This window comes from Podarcis vaucheri, assembly GCF_965113315.1.
Source record: "Podarcis vaucheri genome assembly, chromosome: 2".
Classification (NCBI taxonomy): domain Eukaryota; kingdom Metazoa; phylum Chordata; class Lepidosauria; order Squamata; family Lacertidae; genus Podarcis; species Podarcis vaucheri.
Window position 1 is genome coordinate 132,868,286 of NC_138760.1, and position 22,542 is coordinate 132,890,827.

The 22,542-nt window shown below is 53.8% G+C and overlaps 2 protein-coding genes across 3 annotated transcripts; both read left to right on the forward strand.

Annotated features, from left to right (window-relative positions):
- Positions 1-117: 117 nt before the first annotated feature.
- On the forward strand, positions 118-8,969 carry SLC39A7 (solute carrier family 39 member 7). Of its 2 annotated transcripts, XM_082211374.1 has the most exons (8): positions 118-484; positions 1,701-2,271; positions 3,230-3,398; positions 3,583-3,657; positions 5,419-5,544; positions 6,306-6,416; positions 6,556-6,752; positions 7,806-8,969. In XM_082211374.1, the coding sequence occupies exons 1-8, from the start codon at positions 342-344 to the stop codon at positions 8,055-8,057; spliced, it is 1,644 nt and encodes a 547-aa protein (XP_082067500.1). In that variant the 5' UTR covers positions 118-341; the 3' UTR covers positions 8,058-8,969. The 2 variants fall into 2 exon arrangements, with proteins under 2 accessions (XP_082067500.1, XP_082067499.1); XM_082211373.1 differs by lacking the exon at positions 118-484 and having other exon boundaries at positions 1,537-2,271.
- Positions 8,970-11,401: 2,432 nt separating this feature from the next.
- HSD17B8 (hydroxysteroid 17-beta dehydrogenase 8) lies at positions 11,402-19,872 on the forward strand. The gene is made up of 9 exons (XM_082211455.1): positions 11,402-11,473; positions 13,076-13,266; positions 13,621-13,737; positions 13,884-13,979; positions 15,027-15,112; positions 16,164-16,248; positions 16,339-16,381; positions 17,646-17,720; positions 19,130-19,872. Exons 1-9 carry the CDS (start codon positions 11,428-11,430, stop codon positions 19,144-19,146), a joined length of 756 nt encoding a protein of 251 aa, XP_082067581.1. The 5' UTR covers positions 11,402-11,427; the 3' UTR covers positions 19,147-19,872.
- Positions 19,873-22,542: the final 2,670 nt, after the last annotated feature.

The window sequence follows — 22,542 nt, forward strand, 5'->3', positions numbered from 1 at the left end:
TTATATAATGCAGTCTCATATATATATATATATATATATATATATATATATGCATGCAAAAGTTTAATATAATACGTATATAGCATTATAAATACAGGCACGTATATAATAATCTAATTGAAGCGACGCCTCACTCTGCCCTTAACAATCATGGCGCCCCTCGTCCGCGGAAACGGCCGTTAAACCCCAAGCGGTCGCCATCTTTGTTGAGGGCAGGGTCCGTCGCCACCGGCGGCCGCCATTTCCCCCGTCCCTACAGTTTATCGCGGGAGGGAGGAAAGAAGGTGCGCGGCCGCCATTTTTGTCGCGGGCAGAAACGCTCCGTGGGCGCCATCACAGGGATGGGCAAAGGGGGTGGATTATGGCCACCTTTTTTTTTGAATGGAGGGAGGGTGGAGTTCCCGCGATGTTTGGGGCTTGGTGGGCGGGGCTCTGCTGCCACGTCAGGCTTCAGGCAGGAGATAGCGGATCCGGAGGGAGCCGGGTGAGAATCCTGCTCGCTGGGGGGGGGGGGATTACCGGGGGGGGTTTCCTCCTGGCCCATAGGGGGTGGGGGTCCTGGGATGGGTGGGGGTCCTGGGATGGGTGGGGGTCCCTCTGGGAACCTCCCCCCCGTTTGGGGGGCGGGTGGGGCAGCCTCCGTGTCTGCAGAGGGACCCCCCCTCCGTGGACCCCCCTCTCCCTTCCTCGCGAGGGGGTGGACTAGATGCCCCCTGGGGTCCCTCCCCACTCGCAGCCTCTCCCTCCCCTCCCTGAACGAGAACCACCCCTCCCCCAGTCCCCCTGCGCTTGGGGGTCCCTTTTCTTTGCTCCCCCCCCCTCCGTCTCCTCCCAACACGTGTTTCCCCCTCTCCTTCCTTCCCGAAAAGCCAGCCCTGGGGCGGAAAACGCAGCCGCCCCCTCCCTGGGGGGCAGGAAAGAGGGGCTGGGCTGAGGGTCCCATGGCTGCGGGACAAGCATCCTTCGCAGGCTCTCCTGCGCTTGGGTCTGATCCTGCAAAGCATCTTGAAAAGATCTGAGTTTCTGACATGGGGGGCAGAGAGATGCGAGTAGACCGGCTGCTTGAGCCCCCACCCCGTGTGGGTCAGTGTCTTCCTTAAAACAAGCTGCCCAAACAGAAAGTCTAGTTGCCCTTTTGGGGGGCAAGGCGGCTCTAAACTCTTGTTTTTCAAATGGCGAACTGTGATTGAATCTCAGTTAAATATCTGGCTAGTTTAGACGACAACCTGAAGATCTTTGAGAACTTAGAGGAGGAAAGTCTCTCAGTCCAGGGACAGTCAATTTTGTCCTCTTTTTCTTAATGGTTACACGAATCGTCCACAACATAGGAATATTATTCCCAGCAATGAGCAGGGGGGTGGGGAGGATGGTAAGAGAAGACGAGCGACAACAATTAGCTATGACGTCCTTCGCTCCTCCCTCTCGGGCTGCACAGAAAAAGCCATTTGGTTCCAGAAATCCATTCCGATTGTGCAGATAAAGTATAATGGATGGAATTCTACAGGATGAGGTCTGAGTGCGTGAAAACAGACCAGATCCAAGAATCCCCAAATGCTGGATATGTTAGGTAGCATCCTGGCACCCAGGCATCTTCAAATGGTTGCCGGCGGCCAAAAGCCAGGGGCAAAATGCGCCTGGCACCTGGCTAATTTCGAAGGCTGGTGTGGTTGTGCAGCCGTTGACTTTCCTTCTCCCCACAGATCCGGCGCCATGGCTGCTAGCAGGTTCTTCGCGAGCCCCCAGCCCCCAGACGTTGCCACCGCCGTGGTGCTCTGCTTGGCGCTGCTGTGGGGCGCCTCCGCGCAGCACGAGGGCTTTCACGGCCACGCTCACGAGGACTTCCACCACGGCCACAGCCACGCTCACGGCCATGGCCACACGCACGAGGATATCTGGCACGGCCACGCACATGACGACGGCCACACGCACGAGGATATCTGGCACGGCCACGATGACGGCCACGGGCACACGCACGAGGGTATCTGGCACGGCCACGCTCACAAGGACCACCACGGACACAGCCACTCGCACGGGGGCCACTCGCATGAAGGCTTGCACCATGGGCACTCGCACGAGGATTTTCACCACGGACACAGCCATGGGCATGAGGGCCACCACCATGGGCATGGCCATTTCCACGACGGTCCTCTACACCACAGCAACTCGCACGAGTCTCCTGCTGGCGGCCCCAGCAGGGCCCAATCCTCCCCTGGGAACGAGAAACCTCTGCCGAGGAGGGAGAAGTTGGAGCCGCTGCAGTTGTGGACTTATGTGAGTGGTTTCCAGCAAGAGGGGACAAAGGGTCTTCCTGGATCCCTTTCCCCGGGCTCTGGGTGGGATGGGGGTCTTTTGCTCTTTCTGGGGACGGGAGACGTCCGCAGCGCTTTCCTCTCCGTGTTGTCTTGCAAGCAAGTTCCACATACCCAGTGGGGTTTCTTTCCTCATAAGTGCCTTTAGCAGGGTGGCCGTACAGAGAGCTGCCATTGGGTTGATGGTGAATTCCGTGCCATCCCTTTTGCCCATTTTTTTATTATCCAACGGTCTGCCCCACGGAGAGCCTCAAGGTCCATAAACAGCAACACCCTAGTGGTCCCGTGCCCTAAGGAAGTTAGATTGGCTTCAACCAGAGCCAGGGCCTTTTCAGCACTGGCTCCGGCCTGGTGGAACGCTCTGCCTCATGAGACCAGGGCCCTGTGGGATCTGATTTCTTCCCGCCGGGCCTGTAAGACAGAGTTGTTCCGCCTGGCCTTTGGCTTGGAGCCAATTTGATTCCCTCCCTCCCTCTCTTTCTTTTTTCCTTTCTCCTTCTGTGATGGAACTCCTATTTGGGGACTTCCCTGGCTTTTTTTCTGGCCCATGTGGGACCAGTCTGGATAATTGGCCTTGGTGAAGACTTGATGTTTTCATCCCAAAAAAAGTTTCCACTGAAATGAGGCTGCATTTTAACGTTTTAATGCTGTATTTTAATCTTGTTTTTTAAGTTGTTTTTCAATCAATCGTTTTTATATTGGGTGTTAGCCTTCCTGAGCCCGGTCTTGGCTGGGGAGGGCGGGGTATAAATAAAATTTAATATCATCATTATTATCTGTTTTCAGTCTGCAAAAGAGGGGCCTTTGCGAGTCCCGCATTGCAGCGGCCTGGGCTGGATGGCTCAGCAACTCTGGGGTTGGGCCAAGGGGCCCCTGCTGGCTGTGGGGGTGACCCTCTCTTTCTCTCCCCCCACCCGTAGGCCATTGGCGCCACTCTCCTCATCAGCGCTGCCCCGTACTTCATCCTCTTCCTCATCCCGGTGGAGTCCAACACCTCCCAGCACCAAGCCCTCCTCAAACTGCTGCTCAGCTTCGCCTCGGGGGGGCTTCTGGGAGACGCCTTCCTGCACCTCATCCCTCACGCGCTGGGTGAGTTGAAGGGCAGCCCCCTGGTCCTGCCCCCTCCGCCCTGCCCCCTCTTCTTTGGGCTGGATAGCCTCTTCCCTCCCTTCCTCTCATCCCAGTGAGCTGCGATTCCGGGGGTTGGACTACGTAGCCCTCAGAGGTCCCTTCCAGCCCTGTGACTCTGTCCCCCGTTCCTTCTCCCCTCCAGAGCCGCACTCCCACCACGGGGAAGGCGCAGGACACAGCCACGTGAAGCCGGAATCCCACGGGCATTCTCACCAGGGTAAGAACTCGGCGCTGGGGGGGGGGGAGCTTTTTGCACTACAATTCCCAGCAGCCCTAGGGAGCCCAAAGCAGCGGCCATGGATGATGGGTGTTGCAGCCCAATGACATCTGGGGAGCTCATGTGGAGAAAGGCTGGGTCGTCGCAGGAGAGAGCAAACATTTATTCATTTATGATACGATAAAATAATCTTTATTGTCATTGTCCCATACAGAACAACGAAATTGAAAAAATCTACATCAGACATTCAAAAACTGACAAGCCTGCTATCCTAGCCCTGTTAGCCCCCTAAAAACTCTAAATACAATATACTCCCATAGAGACTACCTTCCACTACCAAAATCGCATTTGGATAGCAACTGTTTGGAAAATCGCATTTGGATAGGACTAACTGGCGGCTAGTCCTAGTCTTTATAACCCTTCACCTTCTTCCAGAAGGCAGAAGCTGAAAGAGATCATTTCCGGGGTGTGCACCATCCTGCGCTATCTCTGCAGGTAGTTTAGTAGTTTACCTGGACTATTTGCACTCCACTCTTGGGCGAATACGTGCCACACCTGAGCTCAATTGAAACAAGACAGTCTTACAATTTAAAGGATGGATGGTGGTCAATAGATTGAGGTTGAATCCTGACAAGACAGATGTACTGTTCTTGGGGGACAGGGCAGGTGGGGGTGGAGGATTCCCTGGTCCTGGATGGGGCAACTGTGCCCCTGAAGGACCAGGTGCGCAGCCTGGGAGTCATTTTGGACTCACAGCTGTCCATGGAGGCACAGGTCAAATCTGTATCCAGGGCAGCTGTCTCCCAGCTCCATCTGATACGCAGGATGAGACCCTCCCTGCCCGCGGACTGTCTCGCCAGAGTGGTGCATGCTCTGGTTATCTCCCGCTTGGACTACTGCAATGTGCTCTACGTGGGGCTACCTTTGAAGGTGACCCGGAAACTACAACTAATCCAGAATGCGGCAGCTGGACAGGTGACTGGGAGCAGCCGCCGAGACCACATAACACCGGTCTTGAAAAACCTACATTGGCTCCGAGTAGGTTTCCGAGCACAATTCAGAGTGTTGGTGCTGACCTTTCAAGCCCTAAACAGCCAGTATATCTGAAGGAGCGTCTCCACCCTCATGCTTCAGCCCTGACGCTGAGATCCAGCGCCGAGGGCCTTCTGGCGGTTCCCTCCCTGCGAGAAGCAAGGTTACAGGGAAGCAAGCAGAGGGCCTTCTCGGTGGTGGTGCCCGCCCTGTGGAACACCCTCCCAGTAGATATCCATGAAATCAACTTTCCTTTTCAACTGTATTTTTATTGCTGTGTATCAGTAACAACAATCATTAAATAATTATTTCTACCCCACCCATCTGGAAACATTAAAAACCTCCCTATCCAGGGCTGCCTTCGGATGTCTTCCAAAGGTTGTGAAGTTATTTACACCTTTCAACATAAGACGTAATAAAAACTGGAGAAGAGAGATCAGAAACAAACCAAGAGAAAAGGGAAAAAATACTTTTCAAAGATGTTTGAAGGCAGCACTATTTATGGAGGTTTTTAAGGTTTGAGCTTTCATGGTGTTTTTATAAAAAAAATTGCTGTAAGCTGCCCAGAGCGGCTGGGTCAGCCCATTCAGATGGGTGGGATATAAGTAATACAATTATTGTCATTGTTATTAAAATAGAAACCACCAGGGGCAAGGGCCTGATCCTTCGGCAGTCTCTTCTTTCTCATCATCTTCTGCTCATCTCCCCCCCCCCCCGGCCTCCTTCCAGGTTCTGAGCACCAGCACATGATGTCGGTGGGCCTCTGGGTGCTGGGGGGTATCGTGGCCTTCCTGGTGGTGGAGAAGTTTGTCCGGCACGTCAAAGGAGGCCACGGACACCACGGACACAGCCACGGTGGGTGCGGCCAAAGCCCCAGGGCCAAATCTGCCCCCTGCGAAAGTTCCTTTGTTCGATTTATACACAGCCCTTTGGCCAAAGATCTCGGGGTGATGGGCAAGATAAACTTGCAAAAGGATGAAGGAATTTTGGAAAATGATCTACAACGAGCTAAAAAAAAACCGTTTTAATTAACCTTTCCCCAAAAACCGGCAGCCTTTCTCCTGGGGATTATGGGCGTGGAGATACCGAAAGATTTAAGGAGATTATTTATGTATGGCAGCGAGAATGTTGTTAGCCCATTGTTGGAAAGGAGAGAAGATACTGACAAAATTGGAAGGGCAGACTAAACTGTTAGAATATGCCGAGATGGAACCATGTAGATCAAAAATTCAACAGAGAATGGGACAATTATATCTAAAAGATCATGGTAAACATGTAAAATCGTTGGCAGGCTTTGAATGATTCCTGCAACATGTCCTAATCCTTGGATGCGTTGGATAATTGTAAAATAGATTATGTTTAATATGCAGTCGGTATAGAAACAGGTTGAGGAGGAGGGAAGTTTCAATATGGGAACAATTTACCATATTTCCAGCTTTTCTGTTCTACTTTGTTTATCTACATTATCAACGGAGAGTTGCAGCTGTGATTCACTGCATGAAATTAATAAAGATTAATTGAGGTGGGGGGAGATAAACTTGTTGCCGTGGCTTTATCTGTTGGGGGGCAGGGGGTGTCTTCCTGCCCCCCTAAAACTTTCCTTTCTTCCTCCCCAGTTCCCAAAGCCAAAAGCAGCGACGACGAGGCAGAGAAAGAGCCTTTGCGGGGAAAGACATTGGAGAAAACCACAGCCCCCTCCCAGGGGAAGCAGAAGCCCCCAGACTCTGGTGAGGTGGTCATTTGGGCGAGCCCTGGATTTTTTTGGGGGGTGCGATTGGGATTTTCTAAAATGTGGGATCCAGGGACACAGCCCTCCACTCACTTTCTCTTCTCTCTCCTCTTCTTGTCTCTCCCCCCCCCCCCCAGTCATGCGTGTGTCTGGCTACCTGAACCTTGCCGCTGACTTTGCCCACAACTTCACGGACGGGCTGGCGCTGGGGGCGTCCTTCCTGGCGGGGGGCACGGTCGGGGCCGTCACCACCCTGACGGTCCTGCTCCACGAGGTGCCCCACGAGGTGGGCGACTTCGCAATCCTCGTCCAGTCCGGTTGCAGCAAGAAGAAGGTAACGGATCTCCCTGGCAGGGACGGGTCGAAATACGTTAATAATAATAATAATAATAATAATAATAATAATAATAATAATAATAATAAATTTATTATTTATACCCCGCCCACCTGGCTGAGCTTCCCCAGCCACTCTGGGTGGCTTCCAACAAAATATTAAAATATAAACATGAAAAGCTTCCCTGAACAGGGCTGCCTTCAGATGTCTTCTAAAAGTCTGGTAGTTGTTCTTCTCTTTGACATCTGCTGGAAGGGCGTTCCACAGGGCGGGAGCCACCACCGAGAAGGCCCTCTGCCTGGTTCCCTGTAACTTGGCTTCTCGCAGTGAGGGAACTGCCAGAAATCCCTCAGCGCTGGGCAGTCAGGGTCTCAGCCTGCATACCAGATGGAGCTGGTATGCAGGCTGAGACCCTATGGAGCTGGTAGACAGCTGCCCTGGACACAGAATTGACCTGCGCCTCCATGGACAGCTGTGAGTCCAAAATGATCACTCCAAGTCACCAGTCCAGCTGCCGCATTCTGGATTAGTTGTGGTTTCTGGGTCACCTTCAAAGGTAGCCCCATGTAGAGTGCATTGCAGTAGTCCAAGCGGGAGATAACTAGAGCATGCACCACTCTGGCAAGACAGTCTGCGGGCAGGGAGGCTCTCATCCTGCGTACCAGATGGAGCTGGGAGACAGCTGCCCTGGACACAGATTTGACCTGTGCCTCCATGGACAGCTGTGAGTCTAGACTGACTCCCGGGCTGCGCACCTGATCCTTCAGGGGCACAGATACCCCATTCAGGACCAGAGAACTCCCCGCCCCCTGTCCCCCCAAAAACAGTCCTTCTGTCTTGTCAGGGTTCAACCTCAATCTGTTAGCCGCCATCCATCCTCCAACCGCCTCCAGACACTCACACAGGACTTTCACCACCTTCACAGGTTCTCTTATTTGAAAGAGAGGTAGAGAGGTAGAGCCTCCTTAGAGAGGGGCAGTCTACCTCTGAGCACGAGGTGCTGGGCAAGAGGAGCCTTGGGTGAGACTGTCCTCCTTTTCTCCCCTCCGCCAGGCGATGAAGCTTCAGCTGGTGACGGCGCTGGGCGCCCTGGCGGGCACCGTCTGCTCGCTGCTGGCGGAAGGCGTGGGCGAGGCGGCCACGGCCTGGATCCTGCCCTTCACGGCCGGCGGCTTCATCTACGTGGCCACCGTCTCGGTCATCCCCGAGCTGCTGCAGGACTCGGGGCCGGTGCAGTCGCTGCTGGAGGTGCTGGGACTGGTCGGCGGAGTCGCCATGATGGTCTTCATCGCCCAGTACGAGTAGAGCGGAGGGGGGAGGACGGGGAGGGGGCCTGGCGCCCGTTTGGGGCAGCGGAGGCGGGACCAAGGAGAAACAGACAGCCCGGCCCCCCACTCCCTCTCCAGCTCCATCTGGGGTCCAGACATTTCAGCCGCTGCAGCGCACCTCCCTCCTCCAGGAGGCGCTGTGTTGGTGCGGCAGGAAGAGGAAGTGGAGAAAACGATCAGTCTGGGACTTCCCGGGAGGCCAGCTCTTCTGCTCCAATTGGAGATAGCAAAATGCCCTTTTCTATAGGGCACAGGGTGGGGGGTAGGAAGAGAATTTTAGGGTTCTCGTGTGTGTGTGTGTGTTTGTGTGTCCGTCCTCTTGGCCCCGAATTGTTGGGGTTGGGGGCTCGGAAGCAAGGACCAGGAACTTGGAGGACCAGGGTGTGGGATATGGGGGATCCATGATTTGGGGAGGTTGGGGGTCAGGAGAAATCATGCTTTTTTGCCGGAGGAGCATAGTTGCTGGCAGCCAATAATGGAATAATTCGGCGCAGCTCTGAAGGGGGGAGCTGAGGGCGTCACAGTGGGGACCCCCCCTGCCCCCCAAAAGGGAACCAAACTGCGCCCCATAGGAGAATTTTCCAAGGGGATCTTTAGAAAAGCGTTTCTGCTACTGTAAAATACGACTCCTGGAAGTCTGTTCTCGTGGCCGAAGCCGGGGCAGAAATCCTGATTTATACTCCGAGGAAAAGGTGTGGGGGTTTAGGATCGGACTTTCCGTGTACACGTCATATATATATTTCTTTTCTCTCTTTTTTTTGCAATTTCTTTTGTAGGGTGGAGGGGTCTTACTTTGGGGCGACGGTTGTACCAGGGAGAAATGTGTAAAGGACAGGAATAGTGGCGCCTGCAATTAAAACTTACTTCTGCCCTGGAAAAAAAGGGAAAAGGCTTTGTGTATAGTTCCTGCACTTGGTCATCAGGGGGCGATGGAGGTTCCCCCAGGCCACTGGGTCAGCCTTGGCCGCCCTCCTTGAAACACCCAGGCGCTGGGAACTACAACTCCCATCATCCTGCTCTGAGCTAAGCTTGCTCAGGCCGACAGAACATGATTGCTTTCCTGCTTGGCAGCGGGTTGGGGTAGATGACCTGCCGGGTCCCTCCCATGCCTACCACCCTATGATTCCTCGCCAGCACCTGAACTTCTTGACCAGGGAGCCGTTGAGCTGGGATTTTATTTTAAAAAATCAAAATGCCCTTTTTTGGGGGGGGAGCAGGATCCCACCTTGGCAGCGGAGTAAACAGAGGTAAAGGAATATTTTGGGGGGAGGTAAGCAAGGGACACGGGTGGTGCTTTGGGTTAAACCACAGAGCCTAGAACTTGCCAATCAGAAGGCTGCCGGTTCGAATCCCTGTGACAGGGTGAGCTCCCGTTGCTCAGTCCCTGCTCCTGCCAACCTAGCAGTTCAAAAGCACGTCAAAGTGCAAGTAGATAAATAGGTACCACTCTGGCGGGAAGGTAAACGGTGTTTCCGTGCGCTGCTCTGGTTCACTAGAAGCGGCTTAGTCCTGCTGGCCACATGACCAGGAAGCTGTACGCCGGCTCCCTCGGCCAGTAAAGCGAGATGAGCGCCGCAACCCCAGAGTCGGCCACGACTGGACCTAATGGTCAGGGGTCCTTTTACCTTTACCTTAAGCAAGGAATGACTCCAAGCACCTAACCACTGAGCATGATGACCCTTTCCCAAAAGCTGGGGGCTGAATGACCAATAAGCAGGTGGGGTGTCTTGTATGCCCAAGAAAGAGACAGGAGACTGGAACAGTCATCATTTGGCGGTCCATTATCTGCTTTGCCAGGTCACAGGTTTGATTTCTGCTGGCATTTCCAGGTAGGAACTGCCAGTCCGACACCCCAGGGCCCTCCTGGCTCTGGCGTCAGAATGGTCAAATTGGAAGGGTCCCAGGGTCATCTAGCCCAACCCCCTTTTCTTTCTGTCCCCCATCCAGCTTGAAACCATCCCAGTCCCAGCTTAGCTTTGCAAGTGTCTCTCCTTGGCTCAGCCCTGGGGGAGCAGCTGTCTGGCATGTAGAAGGGCCCAGGTTCAATCCCCAGTGGCAGGGCTGGGCAGAGATCTCAGGCCGCTAGTCCTTGCGGTGCAGAGCCAGTGCTGCAGCAATGGATGGAGCAGTGGCCTGTCTCCGGTGTCTATATCGCAGGTGTTTCTGTTGTCGCTCAAACCGCCCAAAGCTCAGATCTGAAGGAGCCCAGAAAACCCAGCCCAATTGCATCCCTGTCTGACGAGAGAGGAAGCCTCTGGAGCTGGGGTGGGCTTGAGACGGCCACTCAGAAGGCAGAAATTCAACAGGGGCGGGTGTGAAGAAGAGTTTGGATTTGAATGGTGTGAATGCTGAATGCCTGTTAAAAGGTGGAGAAAGGGACACACGCACTCCTGGTAAAGCTTGCCAAAGACGCGGGCCGAGTCTCCTGCAACTTGAACGTATTGAAGTGTCGCCCACCCACTACTTAATAATAATAATAATAGTGCCACTGTATTCTGCTCTGGTCAGACCTCACCTGGAGTACTGTGTCCAGTTCTGGGCACCACAGTTCAAGAAGGACAGTGACAAACTGGAACGTGTCCAGAGGAGGGCAACCAAAATGGTCCAAGGCCTGGAAACGATGCCTTATGAGGAACGGCTAAGGGAGCTGGGCATGTTTAGCCTGGAGAAGAGGAGGTTAAGGGGTGATATGATAGCCATGTTCAAATATATAAAAGGATGTCACATAGAGGAGGGAGAAAGGTTGTTTTCTGCTGCTCCAGAGAAGCGGACACGGAGCAATGGATCCAAACTACAAGAAAGAAGATTCCACCTAAACATTAGGAAGAACTTCCTGACAGTAAGAGCTGTTCGACAGTGGAATTTGCTGCCAAGGAGTGTGGTGGAGTCTCCTCCTTTGGAGGTCTTTAAGCAGAGGCTTGACAGCCATATGTCAGGAGTGCTCTGATGGTGTTTCCTGCTTGGCAGGGGGTTGGACTCGATGGCCCTTGGGGTCTCTTCCAACTCTAGGATCTGTGGGCCTCTGACAGTACATACAAAACGTATTATTAAATATGTCTTTTGCAAAAAACAAGCGCTTGGGTGGAAATTCAACAGGTACAGCCCTGCACGAGCAGCACCTGTTGGATCCCCTCCTCTCCTGCTGCTGCAAAGGATGGAGTGGGGGGGGACACACACATCCGCTGACCCCCCCCCAAGGACCCAGGAGTCCTGGCTCCCTCCACCCTGGAGGACGGCGGCAATAGAGACGGCGGCCCAGAAGGGCCTCCACGGCCTTAACTTCCGGTGCGGGGGCGGAGCTTCCTCCCCCCACGGAGCCTCACTTCCGGTCCTTCCCCCACAGAGCGATGGCCGCCCACCTGCGGCTGCGAGGGACCCTGGCCCTGGTGACAGGTCCCTTCTCCTGGGGGGTTGGGGGAGGCAGGCAGGAGTTCAACAGGGGCAGCGGGAGGGAGGGGGGTCTTTGGGGGTGGGGTCTGCCAATGGGGAAAGGCAGCATATTTCAGCCATCAGTTCAACAGGTCGAGCTCATGCCTTGGCTGCCTTTCCCTCCACCCACAACAACCTGCCAGGAGTGACCTGCTCCCACGGTCAAAGTCTGGACTTGAACCCAGGCCCCAGGCCCACAAGCACGGTTGATGGTGGAGAGCCAAGGGGGGTGGCTCTACCTGTTGGATTTCCGCCTCTCGGGTCCCCCCAGGAGCCCTGGCCTTTCAGCCGTCAGCTCAAGCCCTTTGGCGGTGAATGCAACTTTTTTATTTAAAAGAGCTGCACCCGTTCCATTTCCGCCTGACGCGGAGCAGCTAAAGGCAGAGGGGTTGCTTGGGGCTGGGCTCTGCCAATGGGGAAAGGCAGCATATTTCAGCCATCAGTTCAACAGGTGGAGCTCATGCCTTGGCTGCCTTTCTCTCCACCCCCTCCGTCTACCCACAACAACCTGCCAGGAGTGACCTGCTCCCACGGTCAAAGTCTGGACTTGAACCCAGGCCCCAGGCCCACAAGCACGGTTGATGGTGGAGAGCCAAGGGGGGTGGCTCTACCTGTTGGATTTCCGCCTCTCGGGTCCCCCCAGGAGCCCTGGCCTTTCAGCCGTCAGCTCAAGCCCTTTGGCGGTGAATGCAACTTTTTTATTTAAAAGAGCTGCACCCGTTCCATTTCCGCCTGACGCGGAGCAGCTAAAGGCAGAGGGGTTGCTTGGGGCTGGGCTCTGCCAATGGGGAAAGGCAGCATATTTCAGCCATCAGTTCAACAGGTGGAGCTCATGCCTTGGCTGCCTTTCTCTCCACCCCCTCCGTCTACCCACAACAACCTGCCAGGAGTGACCTGCTCCCACGGTCAAAGTCTGGACTTGAACCCAGGCCCCAGCCCCACAAGCACGGTTGATGGTGGAGAGCCAAGGGGGGTGGCTCTACCTGTTGGATTTCCGCCTCTCGGGTCCTCCCAGGAGCCCTGGCCTTTCAGCCGTCAGCAGTGGCGTAGCGTGGGTTCTCAGCACCCGGGGCAAGGCAAGTAATTTGCGCCCCCTAACCCGTGGATTTTAGCACTCGAGTCTCTTCCGCGCCCCCCCCCAGATGTTGCACCAGGTGCGGCAGGCCCCCCCCCTGCACCCCCCATGCTATGCCACTGCTCCCACCACAAGTCTTCAGGACAGCCATCCGAAGGCTGGCGCGGGGAGGTCTCTCCGCCCCACCGCCAGGCTTCGGAGGAGGTCCGAGGACAGTGGGGTTCCTGCTTCCTCGAGGAGGGCCGGCCAAATGCGCCCCCCCCCAAATGTTGCACCCGGTGCGGCCGGCACCCCTGGCACCCCCCACGCTACGCCACTGGCCGTCAGCTCAAGCCGTTTGGCGGTGACAAGCCCTGAATGCAACTTTTTTATTTAAAAGAACTGCACCCGTTCCATTTCCGCCTGACGCGGAGCAGTTAAAGGCAGAGGGGTTGCTGGGGAAGACGCCCGTCCGGGGAGGGTGACCCAGGCTCCTCTTCCTTCTTCCTCAGGGGGCGGCAGCGGCATCGGCCGTGCCATCTGCGCCCGCTTTGCCCGCGAAGGGGCCCGAGTGGCCATAGCGGACTGCGACGAGGCCGGTGCAGCCCAGACGCTCCAGGGGCTCCAGGCGGGGGACCACCAGGCCCTGCGCGTCGACGTGGGGTGCGCCAAGAGCGTGGCCGACCTCGTTGCCCAGATCCAGGTGGGCACCCGCGGGGGGTTGGACTAGATGAGCCCTGGGGGTCCCTGCTCTGCAATCCCCTGGCTCTAACTCTATCTGAGGCAGCATTCGTCCTCTGCACCCTGTGCGTTTATTGGCTGCCTTCGTATCCCGCCTTCCTTCTCCTCCGCTCCCGTTCCATCCTCACCAGAGCCCTGTTAGGTAGGCCGGCCTAAGGTCCTTCAGGGAGCTTATCATGGAATTGTAGGGTCAGGCGGGACCCCGGGGGGTCATCCATCCCAACCCCCTCCGTTGCAATGTTGAGGCCCGAATCCTTTTTACCTCCTGGGGTCGCGGCGGAAGTTTCGGTGCTGATTTCCTCCCTCTGGCCTCCAGGCCCGCTTCTCCCGCCCGGCCAACGTCTGCGTCAACTGCGCCGGCATCACCATGGACGAGTTCCTGCTGAAGCAGACGGAGGAGGCCTTTGACGCCGTCCTCCGGGTCAACCTCAAGGTACTCGGCCACCGGCAAGGGAGGCGTCCCCGGGAGGCCCCTCCCCTGGTTTCCAGGCCCTCCATCGCCTTGCTTATAGGCTCATAAAGGAACCCAGTGGTCATCCATCCCAACCCCGTCCTGCTCAGTCTCTTCCTTCTCCGCAGGGGACCTTCCTGGTGACGCAGGCCGTGGCGAAGGCGCTGGTGGCAAGCGGGGCTTCGGGGGGCTCCATCATCAACCTGGGGAGCATCGTGGGCAAGGTGCAGTGACCCCCCCCCATGACCTCCTTGCCCTTTGCCCCCCACCCCCAATAATTCAACGCAAAATCCGTTTCCCAACTCCTGTATGCTGCAAGTGTCTGGCATAATGGGGACCTGCCAAAGCTTTCAGGCAAAATTTATCCGATCTCTGCTGCAGGTACCCAACTGTGTCCCCAACTCCATACCTCTGTTAGAAGCTGGCGAATGCCCAATTTCAACTAAAGCGTGGTGGGCTGCTAAAACATTGGCTCAGGATTTCGGTCTTTGGTCTAGGGAAGGGTTTGTACCAACACCTGACCAATGAGGAGTTTGTCAGCAAATGGCAGAAAACCATGCCTAGAAAAGCCACCTCTATTGGTCTGTCACCGCCCCCAACTTTATTACCAGGGTTATGAAGGCGCCCTAAAGACGTTAAAGCAAAGATTATGGGATAATTCACACAGTGACTTGCGATCTTGATCACACACAGTCTGTAGTCCACTGGCAGTAGGAGTACAATATGGGCATGTCTTTAAGTTAACATCTTACATTAAAAACTTGACAGTACCAAATTATCAAAGGCTTTTCACCAAAGCCAGACTAAACGTCTTTCCTTCTGCCGTGTTGGATGGCAGGTTGAGAGGAGTTCCCTACCAGGACAGACTTTGCTCATGTGCTCAAGACATCAATTCTATAAAACATATTTTGCTGCACTGTGCGAAATATGAGCAAGCCAGGGCTGAACTGATATTCCCCTTTGCTGGTACCTTTCCTGGGAAAATCAGAGGCTCACTTTGTCAGGTTCCTATTGGAAGACCGGACAAACGCCAGAACATTAGCAGTGGCCAAGTTTTTATGGGTGGTTGCAAGCATCAACGATCCCTATCTTTAAGTCTGAACAAAATGCTTGTTTAACCTGAGGCAGGCTGTCTGAATTTTGCATTGCTTTGTAACAATTTGTTGGGTCCCTGGACCGTAATAAAGATTGATTGATTGATTGATTGATTGATTGATTGATTGATAATTCAGTCCCTGTGCCTCCGCCCTTCTTCTCTTCTTCCTGCCCAGGTGGGGAATCTGGGACAGGTGAACTATTCAGCCTCCAAGGCGGGGGTAGAGGCCCTCTCCAAGACGGCAGCCAAGGAGTTGGCCAGGTAAGCCAGGCTGGGGGGCAGAGGGAGAGATCGGGGGGGTGGGGTGGGTGGGAAGGAGCCCCCCATTCGCCTGCCCTCGTTCCACCCCCACAATGACCCTGCGAGGTCCTCTGCGCCGAATAGTCCACAGCCAGCGAGCGTTGCGGATTTGAACCCTGCCCTGTCCCGGGTCTAGCCACTAGGTCAGTGTTTCCCAACCTTTTTTGGGCAAAGGCACACTTGTTTCATGAAAAAAATCTCGAGGCACACCACCATGCCAGATGGGGAAAGGTCACTTTTTACTTATGTAAAGGAAAAAGAAAAAAATAGTAACAGCATAGAAGGTAATGGTTAGGCTAGCATCCCTCTTCCAAATATGCTAGGTTTTTATTTGCAGGGACTGTTCTACATGGGAAAGCATTCTGCACTGTCATTCTCCCATCTGCCATCTGAATTGGTACTATTCTGGGTCAACTTACTCTGCTGCATGTGTAGATGAAAATGGCACCAAGTGTGGGGGAGGGGGCAGAACAGGTTTCAGATACAGGATATTAAGCATACACGTACTTCAGATTGAACTGGTTGCTTGCTTTGCAAGTTTTCATTTCCCAAATGACTGCCTTGGCAAGCGCAATACCTACCAGGCTCAACGCCGGTCTCGCGCTGCCGCTTCCCGCGCTCTCAAGGACCCGGGAGGAGGAAGGCATGAAGGGAATCCCGAAGGCGCGAAAACCTCGTGCATGCGCAGGCCTTCCGCCTGCGACAGCCCAGTATTCCGGCCGAAGCGAGCGGCGATGGGATGTGGGAGGGAGCTCGCTCGCCGCCCCGCGTGTGCCTATGTGGGGCACGTTACAGCCCCGTGACGTCAGCGCCACGCAGGCAGCCAGGCAGGCAGACGGCGAGAGCCCCGCGCTGGGCGGCCTCTCCTCGCCGCCCCGCCTCTCGCCGCCCGACTCGCCCGCCTCCCTCCCACGGCACACCAGGCAACGTCTCGCAGCACACTAGTGTGCCGCGGAACACCGGTTGGGAAACACTGCCCTAGGTGACGCTTCCTCTCCTTGCCGCTCTGCAGGTACGGGATCCGCTGCAACACGGTTCTGCCAGGGTTCGTCCGCTCCCCCATGACGGACAAGGTCCCCCAGAAAGTGCTGGACGAGGTGGGTGTTTTGGGGGGGCTGAGGTCAGGCCCCACCCCGGCCGGCACCCGCCCCGATCCCTCCCTGACCCCTGTCCCTTCTTCTCCCCAGTTTGCCGCCATGGTGCCGCTGGGACGCCTCGGGGAGCCCGAAGGTCAGGTGACGCAGTCCAGCAATACCTTTGCGCTTCCTTTGAAGGGTGGGGAGGGGGTCTCTGAGCGCCTGCAGAGTGCCCTCCCTCCTCTTGCTGGGCGGGGAGTGCCCAGACGTCATAGAACGGAGGAATCGTGTTGTTGGAAGGGACCCCAACCGAAAAATGCGAAAAATATCTGGGGGGTTTTAGCGATGCCTCTCAGCTGCTGCCTGTCAGGGATTTCTTACTGTGTTTTTATGTTGTGAACCACATGAAGGGCAGTACAGGATGCAAATTTAATTAATAATAATAATATTTTTCCCCTTGAGCTATGGCCCTGCCCCCTAATGTGGGGAATAATAATAATAATAATAATAATAATAATAATAATAATAATAATAATAAGTTTTTTTTCTTTTTCAATTTTTTTTTACCAACAACTGAAACACAAACAGTGAAACCCCTCAGGCAGCTGATATATTGGGTATACATAATCAATAATAACATATTCAAATCAACGATATGTACAATTCTATATACCTTGATATTCCTCCCTCCACAAGGTTTATTTAACTTTTAACATTTTAATTGCCCCAAATTGCTCAGACCTACCCAAATAATTCAATACCTTCTCTAACCAATCCTCCTCCTGCTTCTCACTGACCTTAAACCCTTTCGTTTTATGTATCTTCACAGTTAGATACTGTATTCTAAAATTACAATATTATTCAGTTTTTTCCTCCATTGGTTCACCCCTTCCTCTTCTGCATTTTTCCAATTACTCACTATAACCTGTCTGGCTGCAATGACCATCAATTTTACCCATTTGCATTCCTCTTTTGTTTTTTAGCTCGGTGCTACTCGGGATAATAAGAGCCGTTAATTTAGATATTTCCTCCTTCCTACACACAATTCCCGATATTTCTATACCAATAATATAGCCTAAGGGAGTTTGGGGGAGGAATGTAGCTTTGCCGCATTTCCTGCCTTGCAGGGGGTTGGGCTGGATGACCTCAGGGGGACCCTGCTGTATAGATTGTACAGGAAATAATAATAATAACAATGCTATGAGAAGGTCCCTGGCTCCGGCCCCACCGGCAGCTGGGGAAAGACCCGCCGTTGCTTCCGGCCAGTGCCGACAAGACTGGCTTCACTGGCCTAAATCTCTCTGAGGCTGCGGAAGAGAAAGGGGCAGGTTTCTTTACCTGGGAGGGGGCTGGCGGCGTCTGGGGGGCTGCAGGTGTTGGGAGGAGGGGGCTTCACAGTCTCCTCCATCTCCCGCCAGACGTTGCCGAGGTTTGTGCTTTCCTGGCCTCCGACGACAGCCGCTACATCACCGGCGCCAGCCTGGAGGTGACCGGTAAGTGGGGCGAAGGGGGGCTGATTTGGGGACCCTTTGGGGTGGGGGGGCTCCACTTGGATGCCGGCGCTGGTGGTGGGGAGCAGTGAGAAGGGACCCCAAAAGGTCTCCCGTATTTGTGATAACTTGGATCTTTCCACGGGGACTTCGAAACTCCCTGCCACTTGAAAGGCCAGGCACCTTCGCTGCACTCCTTCCAGCGCCCACAGAAAACATTTCCATTTTAGACAATCCTACCCACCCGAAGGAAAAAACACAGAATGTTTGTTCTTTAAAGAGTTTGCATAGCTGTTTCCCAGCCTGTATAAATTTCATGAAATAGATAAATTCTCCTGTCAGACACGTTGAATAGCTCAGTGTTTCCTAGTGTGCCGCGAGACGTTGCCTGGTGTGCCGTGGGAGGGAGGCGGGCGGCGAGAGGCGGCGAGGAGAGGCCGCCCAGCGCGGGGCTCTCACCGTCTGCCTGCCTGGCTGCCTGCGTGGCGCTGACGTCACGGGGCTGTAACGTGCCCCACATAGGCACACGCGGGGCGGCAAGCGAGCTCCCTCCCACATCCCATCGCCGCTCGCTTCGGCCGGCCTACTGGGCTGTCGCAGGCGGAAGGCCTGCGCATGCGCGAGGTTTTCGCGCCTTCGGGATTCCCTTCACGCCTTCCTCCTCCCGGGTCCTTGAGAGCGCGGGAAGCGGCAGCGCGAGACCGGCGTTGAGCCTGGTAGGTAATGCGCTTGCCAAGGCAGTCATTTGGGAAATGAAAACTTGCAAAGCAAGCAACCAGTTCAATCTGAAGTACGTGTATGCTTAATATCCTGTATCTGAAACCTGTTCTGCCCCCTCCCCCACACTTGGTGCCATTTTCATCTACACATGCAGCAGAGTAAGTTGACCCAGAATAGTACCAATTCAGATGGCAGATGGGAGAATGACAGTGCAGAATGCTTTCCCATGTAGAACAGTCCCTGCAAATAAAAACCTAGCATATTTGGAAGAGGGATGCTAGCCTAACCATTACCTTCTATGCTGTTACTATTTTTTTATTTTATTTTTTACATAAGTAAAAAGTGACCTTTCCCCATCTGGCATGGTGGTGTGCCTCGAGATTTTTTTCATGAAACAAGTGTGCCTTTGCCCAAAAAAGGTTGGGAAACACTGGAATAGCTGATGCCTGTTTGGATCTCCCTTTATAGCTCGTGGTTTTCATCATCCGAACGTTTTTGCAGAGAGTTTGATTGTTTTATCCCCTCTGGGAATGGGTGTAAAGGTTATGGAACAAAATTAAGTGAATTGTTGTTAATATTATTATATTATATTTTATTTTTCAATACCCTGCTTATCTGAATGGTTACCCTGGGCAGCATCCAACCATCTCCACAGGGTCAGCCGCTGACCCCTTTTCTTTCTCTTCCTCCAGGGGGTCTTTTCATCTGATGCCTTTTCCTGCCTCTGGAGAAACCCGCCCCCCCCCACCCACAAGGAAACCACACTCCCTGAGGCCCCCCCCCCACTTTCAAAGGAAGGACTTGGGGGGGCAGGTTCCTCCTTCACTGTGGAGACGGCCCTCTCTTGGAGAAGCTCCCAGCTAACATCTTTGAATGCAAGATTTGGGGAGGGGGCTTAGAGGCAGGGGGACCTCCCCCCAGAAGAGAGGGGGGTCTTTTGCACAAGGAGCGAGGCTAAGATCTCGCCGGACGGAGACCCCAAACTTCCACTCCAAGGATTTCTGTGCCTTGTTTTGGGATATATATCGCTCAGTTAAATCAACGGCTTCTACAAATGCGCAGGCGGTCAAAGTACCTCTTTGAGAAACACTTTAATGCTGTGAGCCACCTTGAAATAGGGAAAATTAAGGGAAATTTAAGGGAAATGCAGAAATCGCTGCTTGAGGACTGCGGGAAGAGAGACTTTATCACCCTGAACAAAGACTGGCAGGGTTACATAGCCTCAAATATATGTGAATGGGAACCCCCATATATGTGAATGGGAACAAGAGTTTTACAATCGACTCTCTCCCATGTATTCTGCCATGTTGTCCCCCCCACCCACCCAGGAAATATCCCTGGGGGTGACTCTTCTTGCAGCAGATATGAACTTACATCCACGAAAACGTCTTCCATAATATGATGGTCTGATTCTATGATAATAAATATGCTGAGTTGCTCAGTTTTCTTATACATTTATTGCATTTATCAGCTCAGGGGTGGTATATGTGGTTATCCTGTCGCGCATGCCCCCCCCCCCGATTTAATCCTCACCCCAACCCTGCAAGGACTGGCCCGGCCACCCAGCTTCGTGGTGGCTTGCGCTTGTGTAAGAAGCGCCCCAGGAAATCGCACACGCACAAACACACACACTCACCTCCCCCAGCCTGGAGTGTCCAGCACGGTCTGTACCACGTGAGCCGTTGGGGTCTCACAACACCCCCCCCCCAAATGTAAGCAGCCCTTCGTCTCAAAGCACCCAGACTCAACTTTAGAACCTGAGGGACTAGTGTGCCTTTATCATGTGCAGAGTGCCTTTCCTACAGCGGCTGCAACGATCCTCTTTTAACGTCCGGGTTTGCCCTTCTCGTGGGCAGCGGGGGGTGCAGTTGTGATCCCGGACGCCTGGGTCCCCTTCTGCCTGCTAATCCCGGGGTGGGGGGTGGGGATATGGGTGGCTGCCCAGTTGTGAGCCTGCACTAATGAATGTTTGCCCAAGGGATTATTGGGGTGTTCTGGGAAGGCAGCCCTGATTCCTCTGGGGGAGAAAGAGATTAGCCACTGAGCGGGTTGGGGGCCCCTGTCTGCACCCCCTGACCCAAAGGCAGCCCTGCTGGGCCTTCCCACCCTGTCCGGGGAAGGAAGGGTCAGCGGACAATGTGGAGGAGACCCAGCAGACCCTTCTCATGCCTGGGAAACCGATTTCATTGCAGAATCTGGTCCACAAACTCCCACCAGAGGGGCGCATGAAACACCCGTGCGCAGAGGAACTAGGAAGTGCCTTCTTTGGGGAGGCCCAAAGGACTCCCGGTAGACTGCCTCTGGACTTGGAGGTTCTAGAAAAAACCGCAAGCGGGATTCGAACGCAAGCCCTCTCCCCTCCTATGGGGTCCGGCAGCTGGGATTCAGAGCCGAACCATCCTGCCTAGCAGCCGTCTTCCTCCCTGAATTTGTCTCATCCTCTTCACTGCCTCTTGTGGCAGGAAGTTCCAAAGTTTAAAAGCAAGTCCTTCCTTTTCATCTGTCCCAAATCTTCATGGGATGGGCCCGAGTTCGAGTCTTACTAAAGAGGGAGAACATCTCTGTCTGCCTTCTTGCCATGCAGTTTCACAAAATTCTATCGTGTCTCCTGTTTCCTTGCCTTTTCTCTTAAGCTAAAAAGCCGCCCCCAAAAAACATTTACCGGTATTCTTCAGAGGGAAGTCACTCTTTTCCGAACCCTTTTTCCAGCTCTACAATATCCTTCTGAAGATGGGGCAAGCAGAACTGCACCTTGGGCTGATTAATATTCTGTTATTTTTTTATTCTGAATAAATTTCACTAGGTTTTATGGAGAACAAAACAAAAGTTAATACCGTGCATATTTTTCCTTTTTTAGGGGGTGTTTCCAAACCAATACTTTGAATATTCTACAGCCTTTGAGATATGTGTTATTGTTTCAATTTTCCTTGTGTGCTTTTATCCTGAATTTTTATCTTTCAAACCTTCCTGAGATCTTTGGACAAAGGGCGGTATATCAGTTTAATACGTAAGAATATAACGTATATGTATCATTATGTAAAGATTTCATATATGTGTTGCAACATTAATAATAAATAAATAAATGAATAAATGGAATAAAAATAAATTTAATGCATAAGATGCTGTTGCACCAAACTCTCTTTCCTCGGAGGTTTTGAAGAGCTTGGACGGTCCTCTGCCATCGATGCTTGAGCCCAGGTCCCTGCATTGCAGGGGGTCAGACTAGACCACCCTCAGGGGTCCCCCAACAACCCTGCCATTCTATGATTCTGCTCTGTCAGTTTGCAGAGGTCCCTGCCAGGGGTGCTGACCTGGAGCCAGGGGTGCCAACTTGAATAAAATATTGTTGGGTTGGAGGGGGAACGGAATAAGCGACGCCCTGCGTAATCCATCCTATGACGCACACTATTTGAATGGCAAATCCTATCTACTTTTTCTGGGTTGCCAGCCCCTCAAAATATTTCCTTGGGGGGCGAGCAAAGGGACCTCAGCCCCTCGGAGTTGGCTGCTATGTCTGGAGCTAGCGAAACGCGCTTGAGTCGAAATGGAAGGGTTTTTTTTGGGGGGGGGGTCCTCAACGTTGCTTGATCCTGCGCGCGAATTCCTTCTGCGGAGACGCAGAGATGCGTTTTGCAGAGGTCGGAATTGCCCCCCCCCCCGGCAGCCGCAGCAGGATCAGGCCAAAGGGCGGGGGGTCCCATCATCACCGAGTTGCAGCGGCAGCAAGAGTCGCCCCCCCCCCGAGACACCCCCCCCAGCAACTGGAATTATTCAGATGCTCTTCCTGACTCAGCCAGAGGAATAGGAAAGGTGGGAGGGGGCATATTCACAACCTCTCCCCCCTCCTCTGTCCAAAGCGATTTGATCTTGCCGGGCAGCAAAGCTCCTCCGCTGACCCCCCATCGGAAAAGGGTTTGCGGGGGGCGGGGGTCTTCCCTGACGCTTCTTTCTGCGTGCGAATCTCCTCTGTGCAATATTTATAATTTAGGGGAGGAAAGGACGTTACACAAGAACCTTGAATGAATAGATCTCCCTTTCCTCCTGGGCCATTTTATTTCCTTCCTGGGGGAAAAAACCACCTTCATCTCGTGGTCCAAGGCAGGAA

Coding starts and splice junctions, on each gene's coding strand:
- SLC39A7 (XM_082211373.1), top strand. CDS start 1,552: ATGCTGGATATGTTAGGTAGCATCCTGGCACCCAGGCATCTTCAAATG. Junction 2,272..3,229: donor CGCTGCAGTTGTGGACTTAT/GTGAGTGGTTTC, acceptor CCCCACCCGTAG/GCCATTGGCGCCACTCTCCT. Junction 6,417..6,555: donor GCAGAAGCCCCCAGACTCTG/GTGAGGTGGTCA, acceptor CCCCCCCCCCAG/TCATGCGTGTGTCTGGCTAC.
- HSD17B8 (XM_082211455.1), top strand. CDS start 11,428: ATGGCCGCCCACCTGCGGCTGCGAGGGACCCTGGCCCTGGTGACAG. Junction 15,113..16,163: donor GCAGCCAAGGAGTTGGCCAG/GTAAGCCAGGCT, acceptor GCCGCTCTGCAG/GTACGGGATCCGCTGCAACA. Junction 16,249..16,338: donor CCCAGAAAGTGCTGGACGAG/GTGGGTGTTTTG, acceptor TCTTCTCCCCAG/TTTGCCGCCATGGTGCCGCT.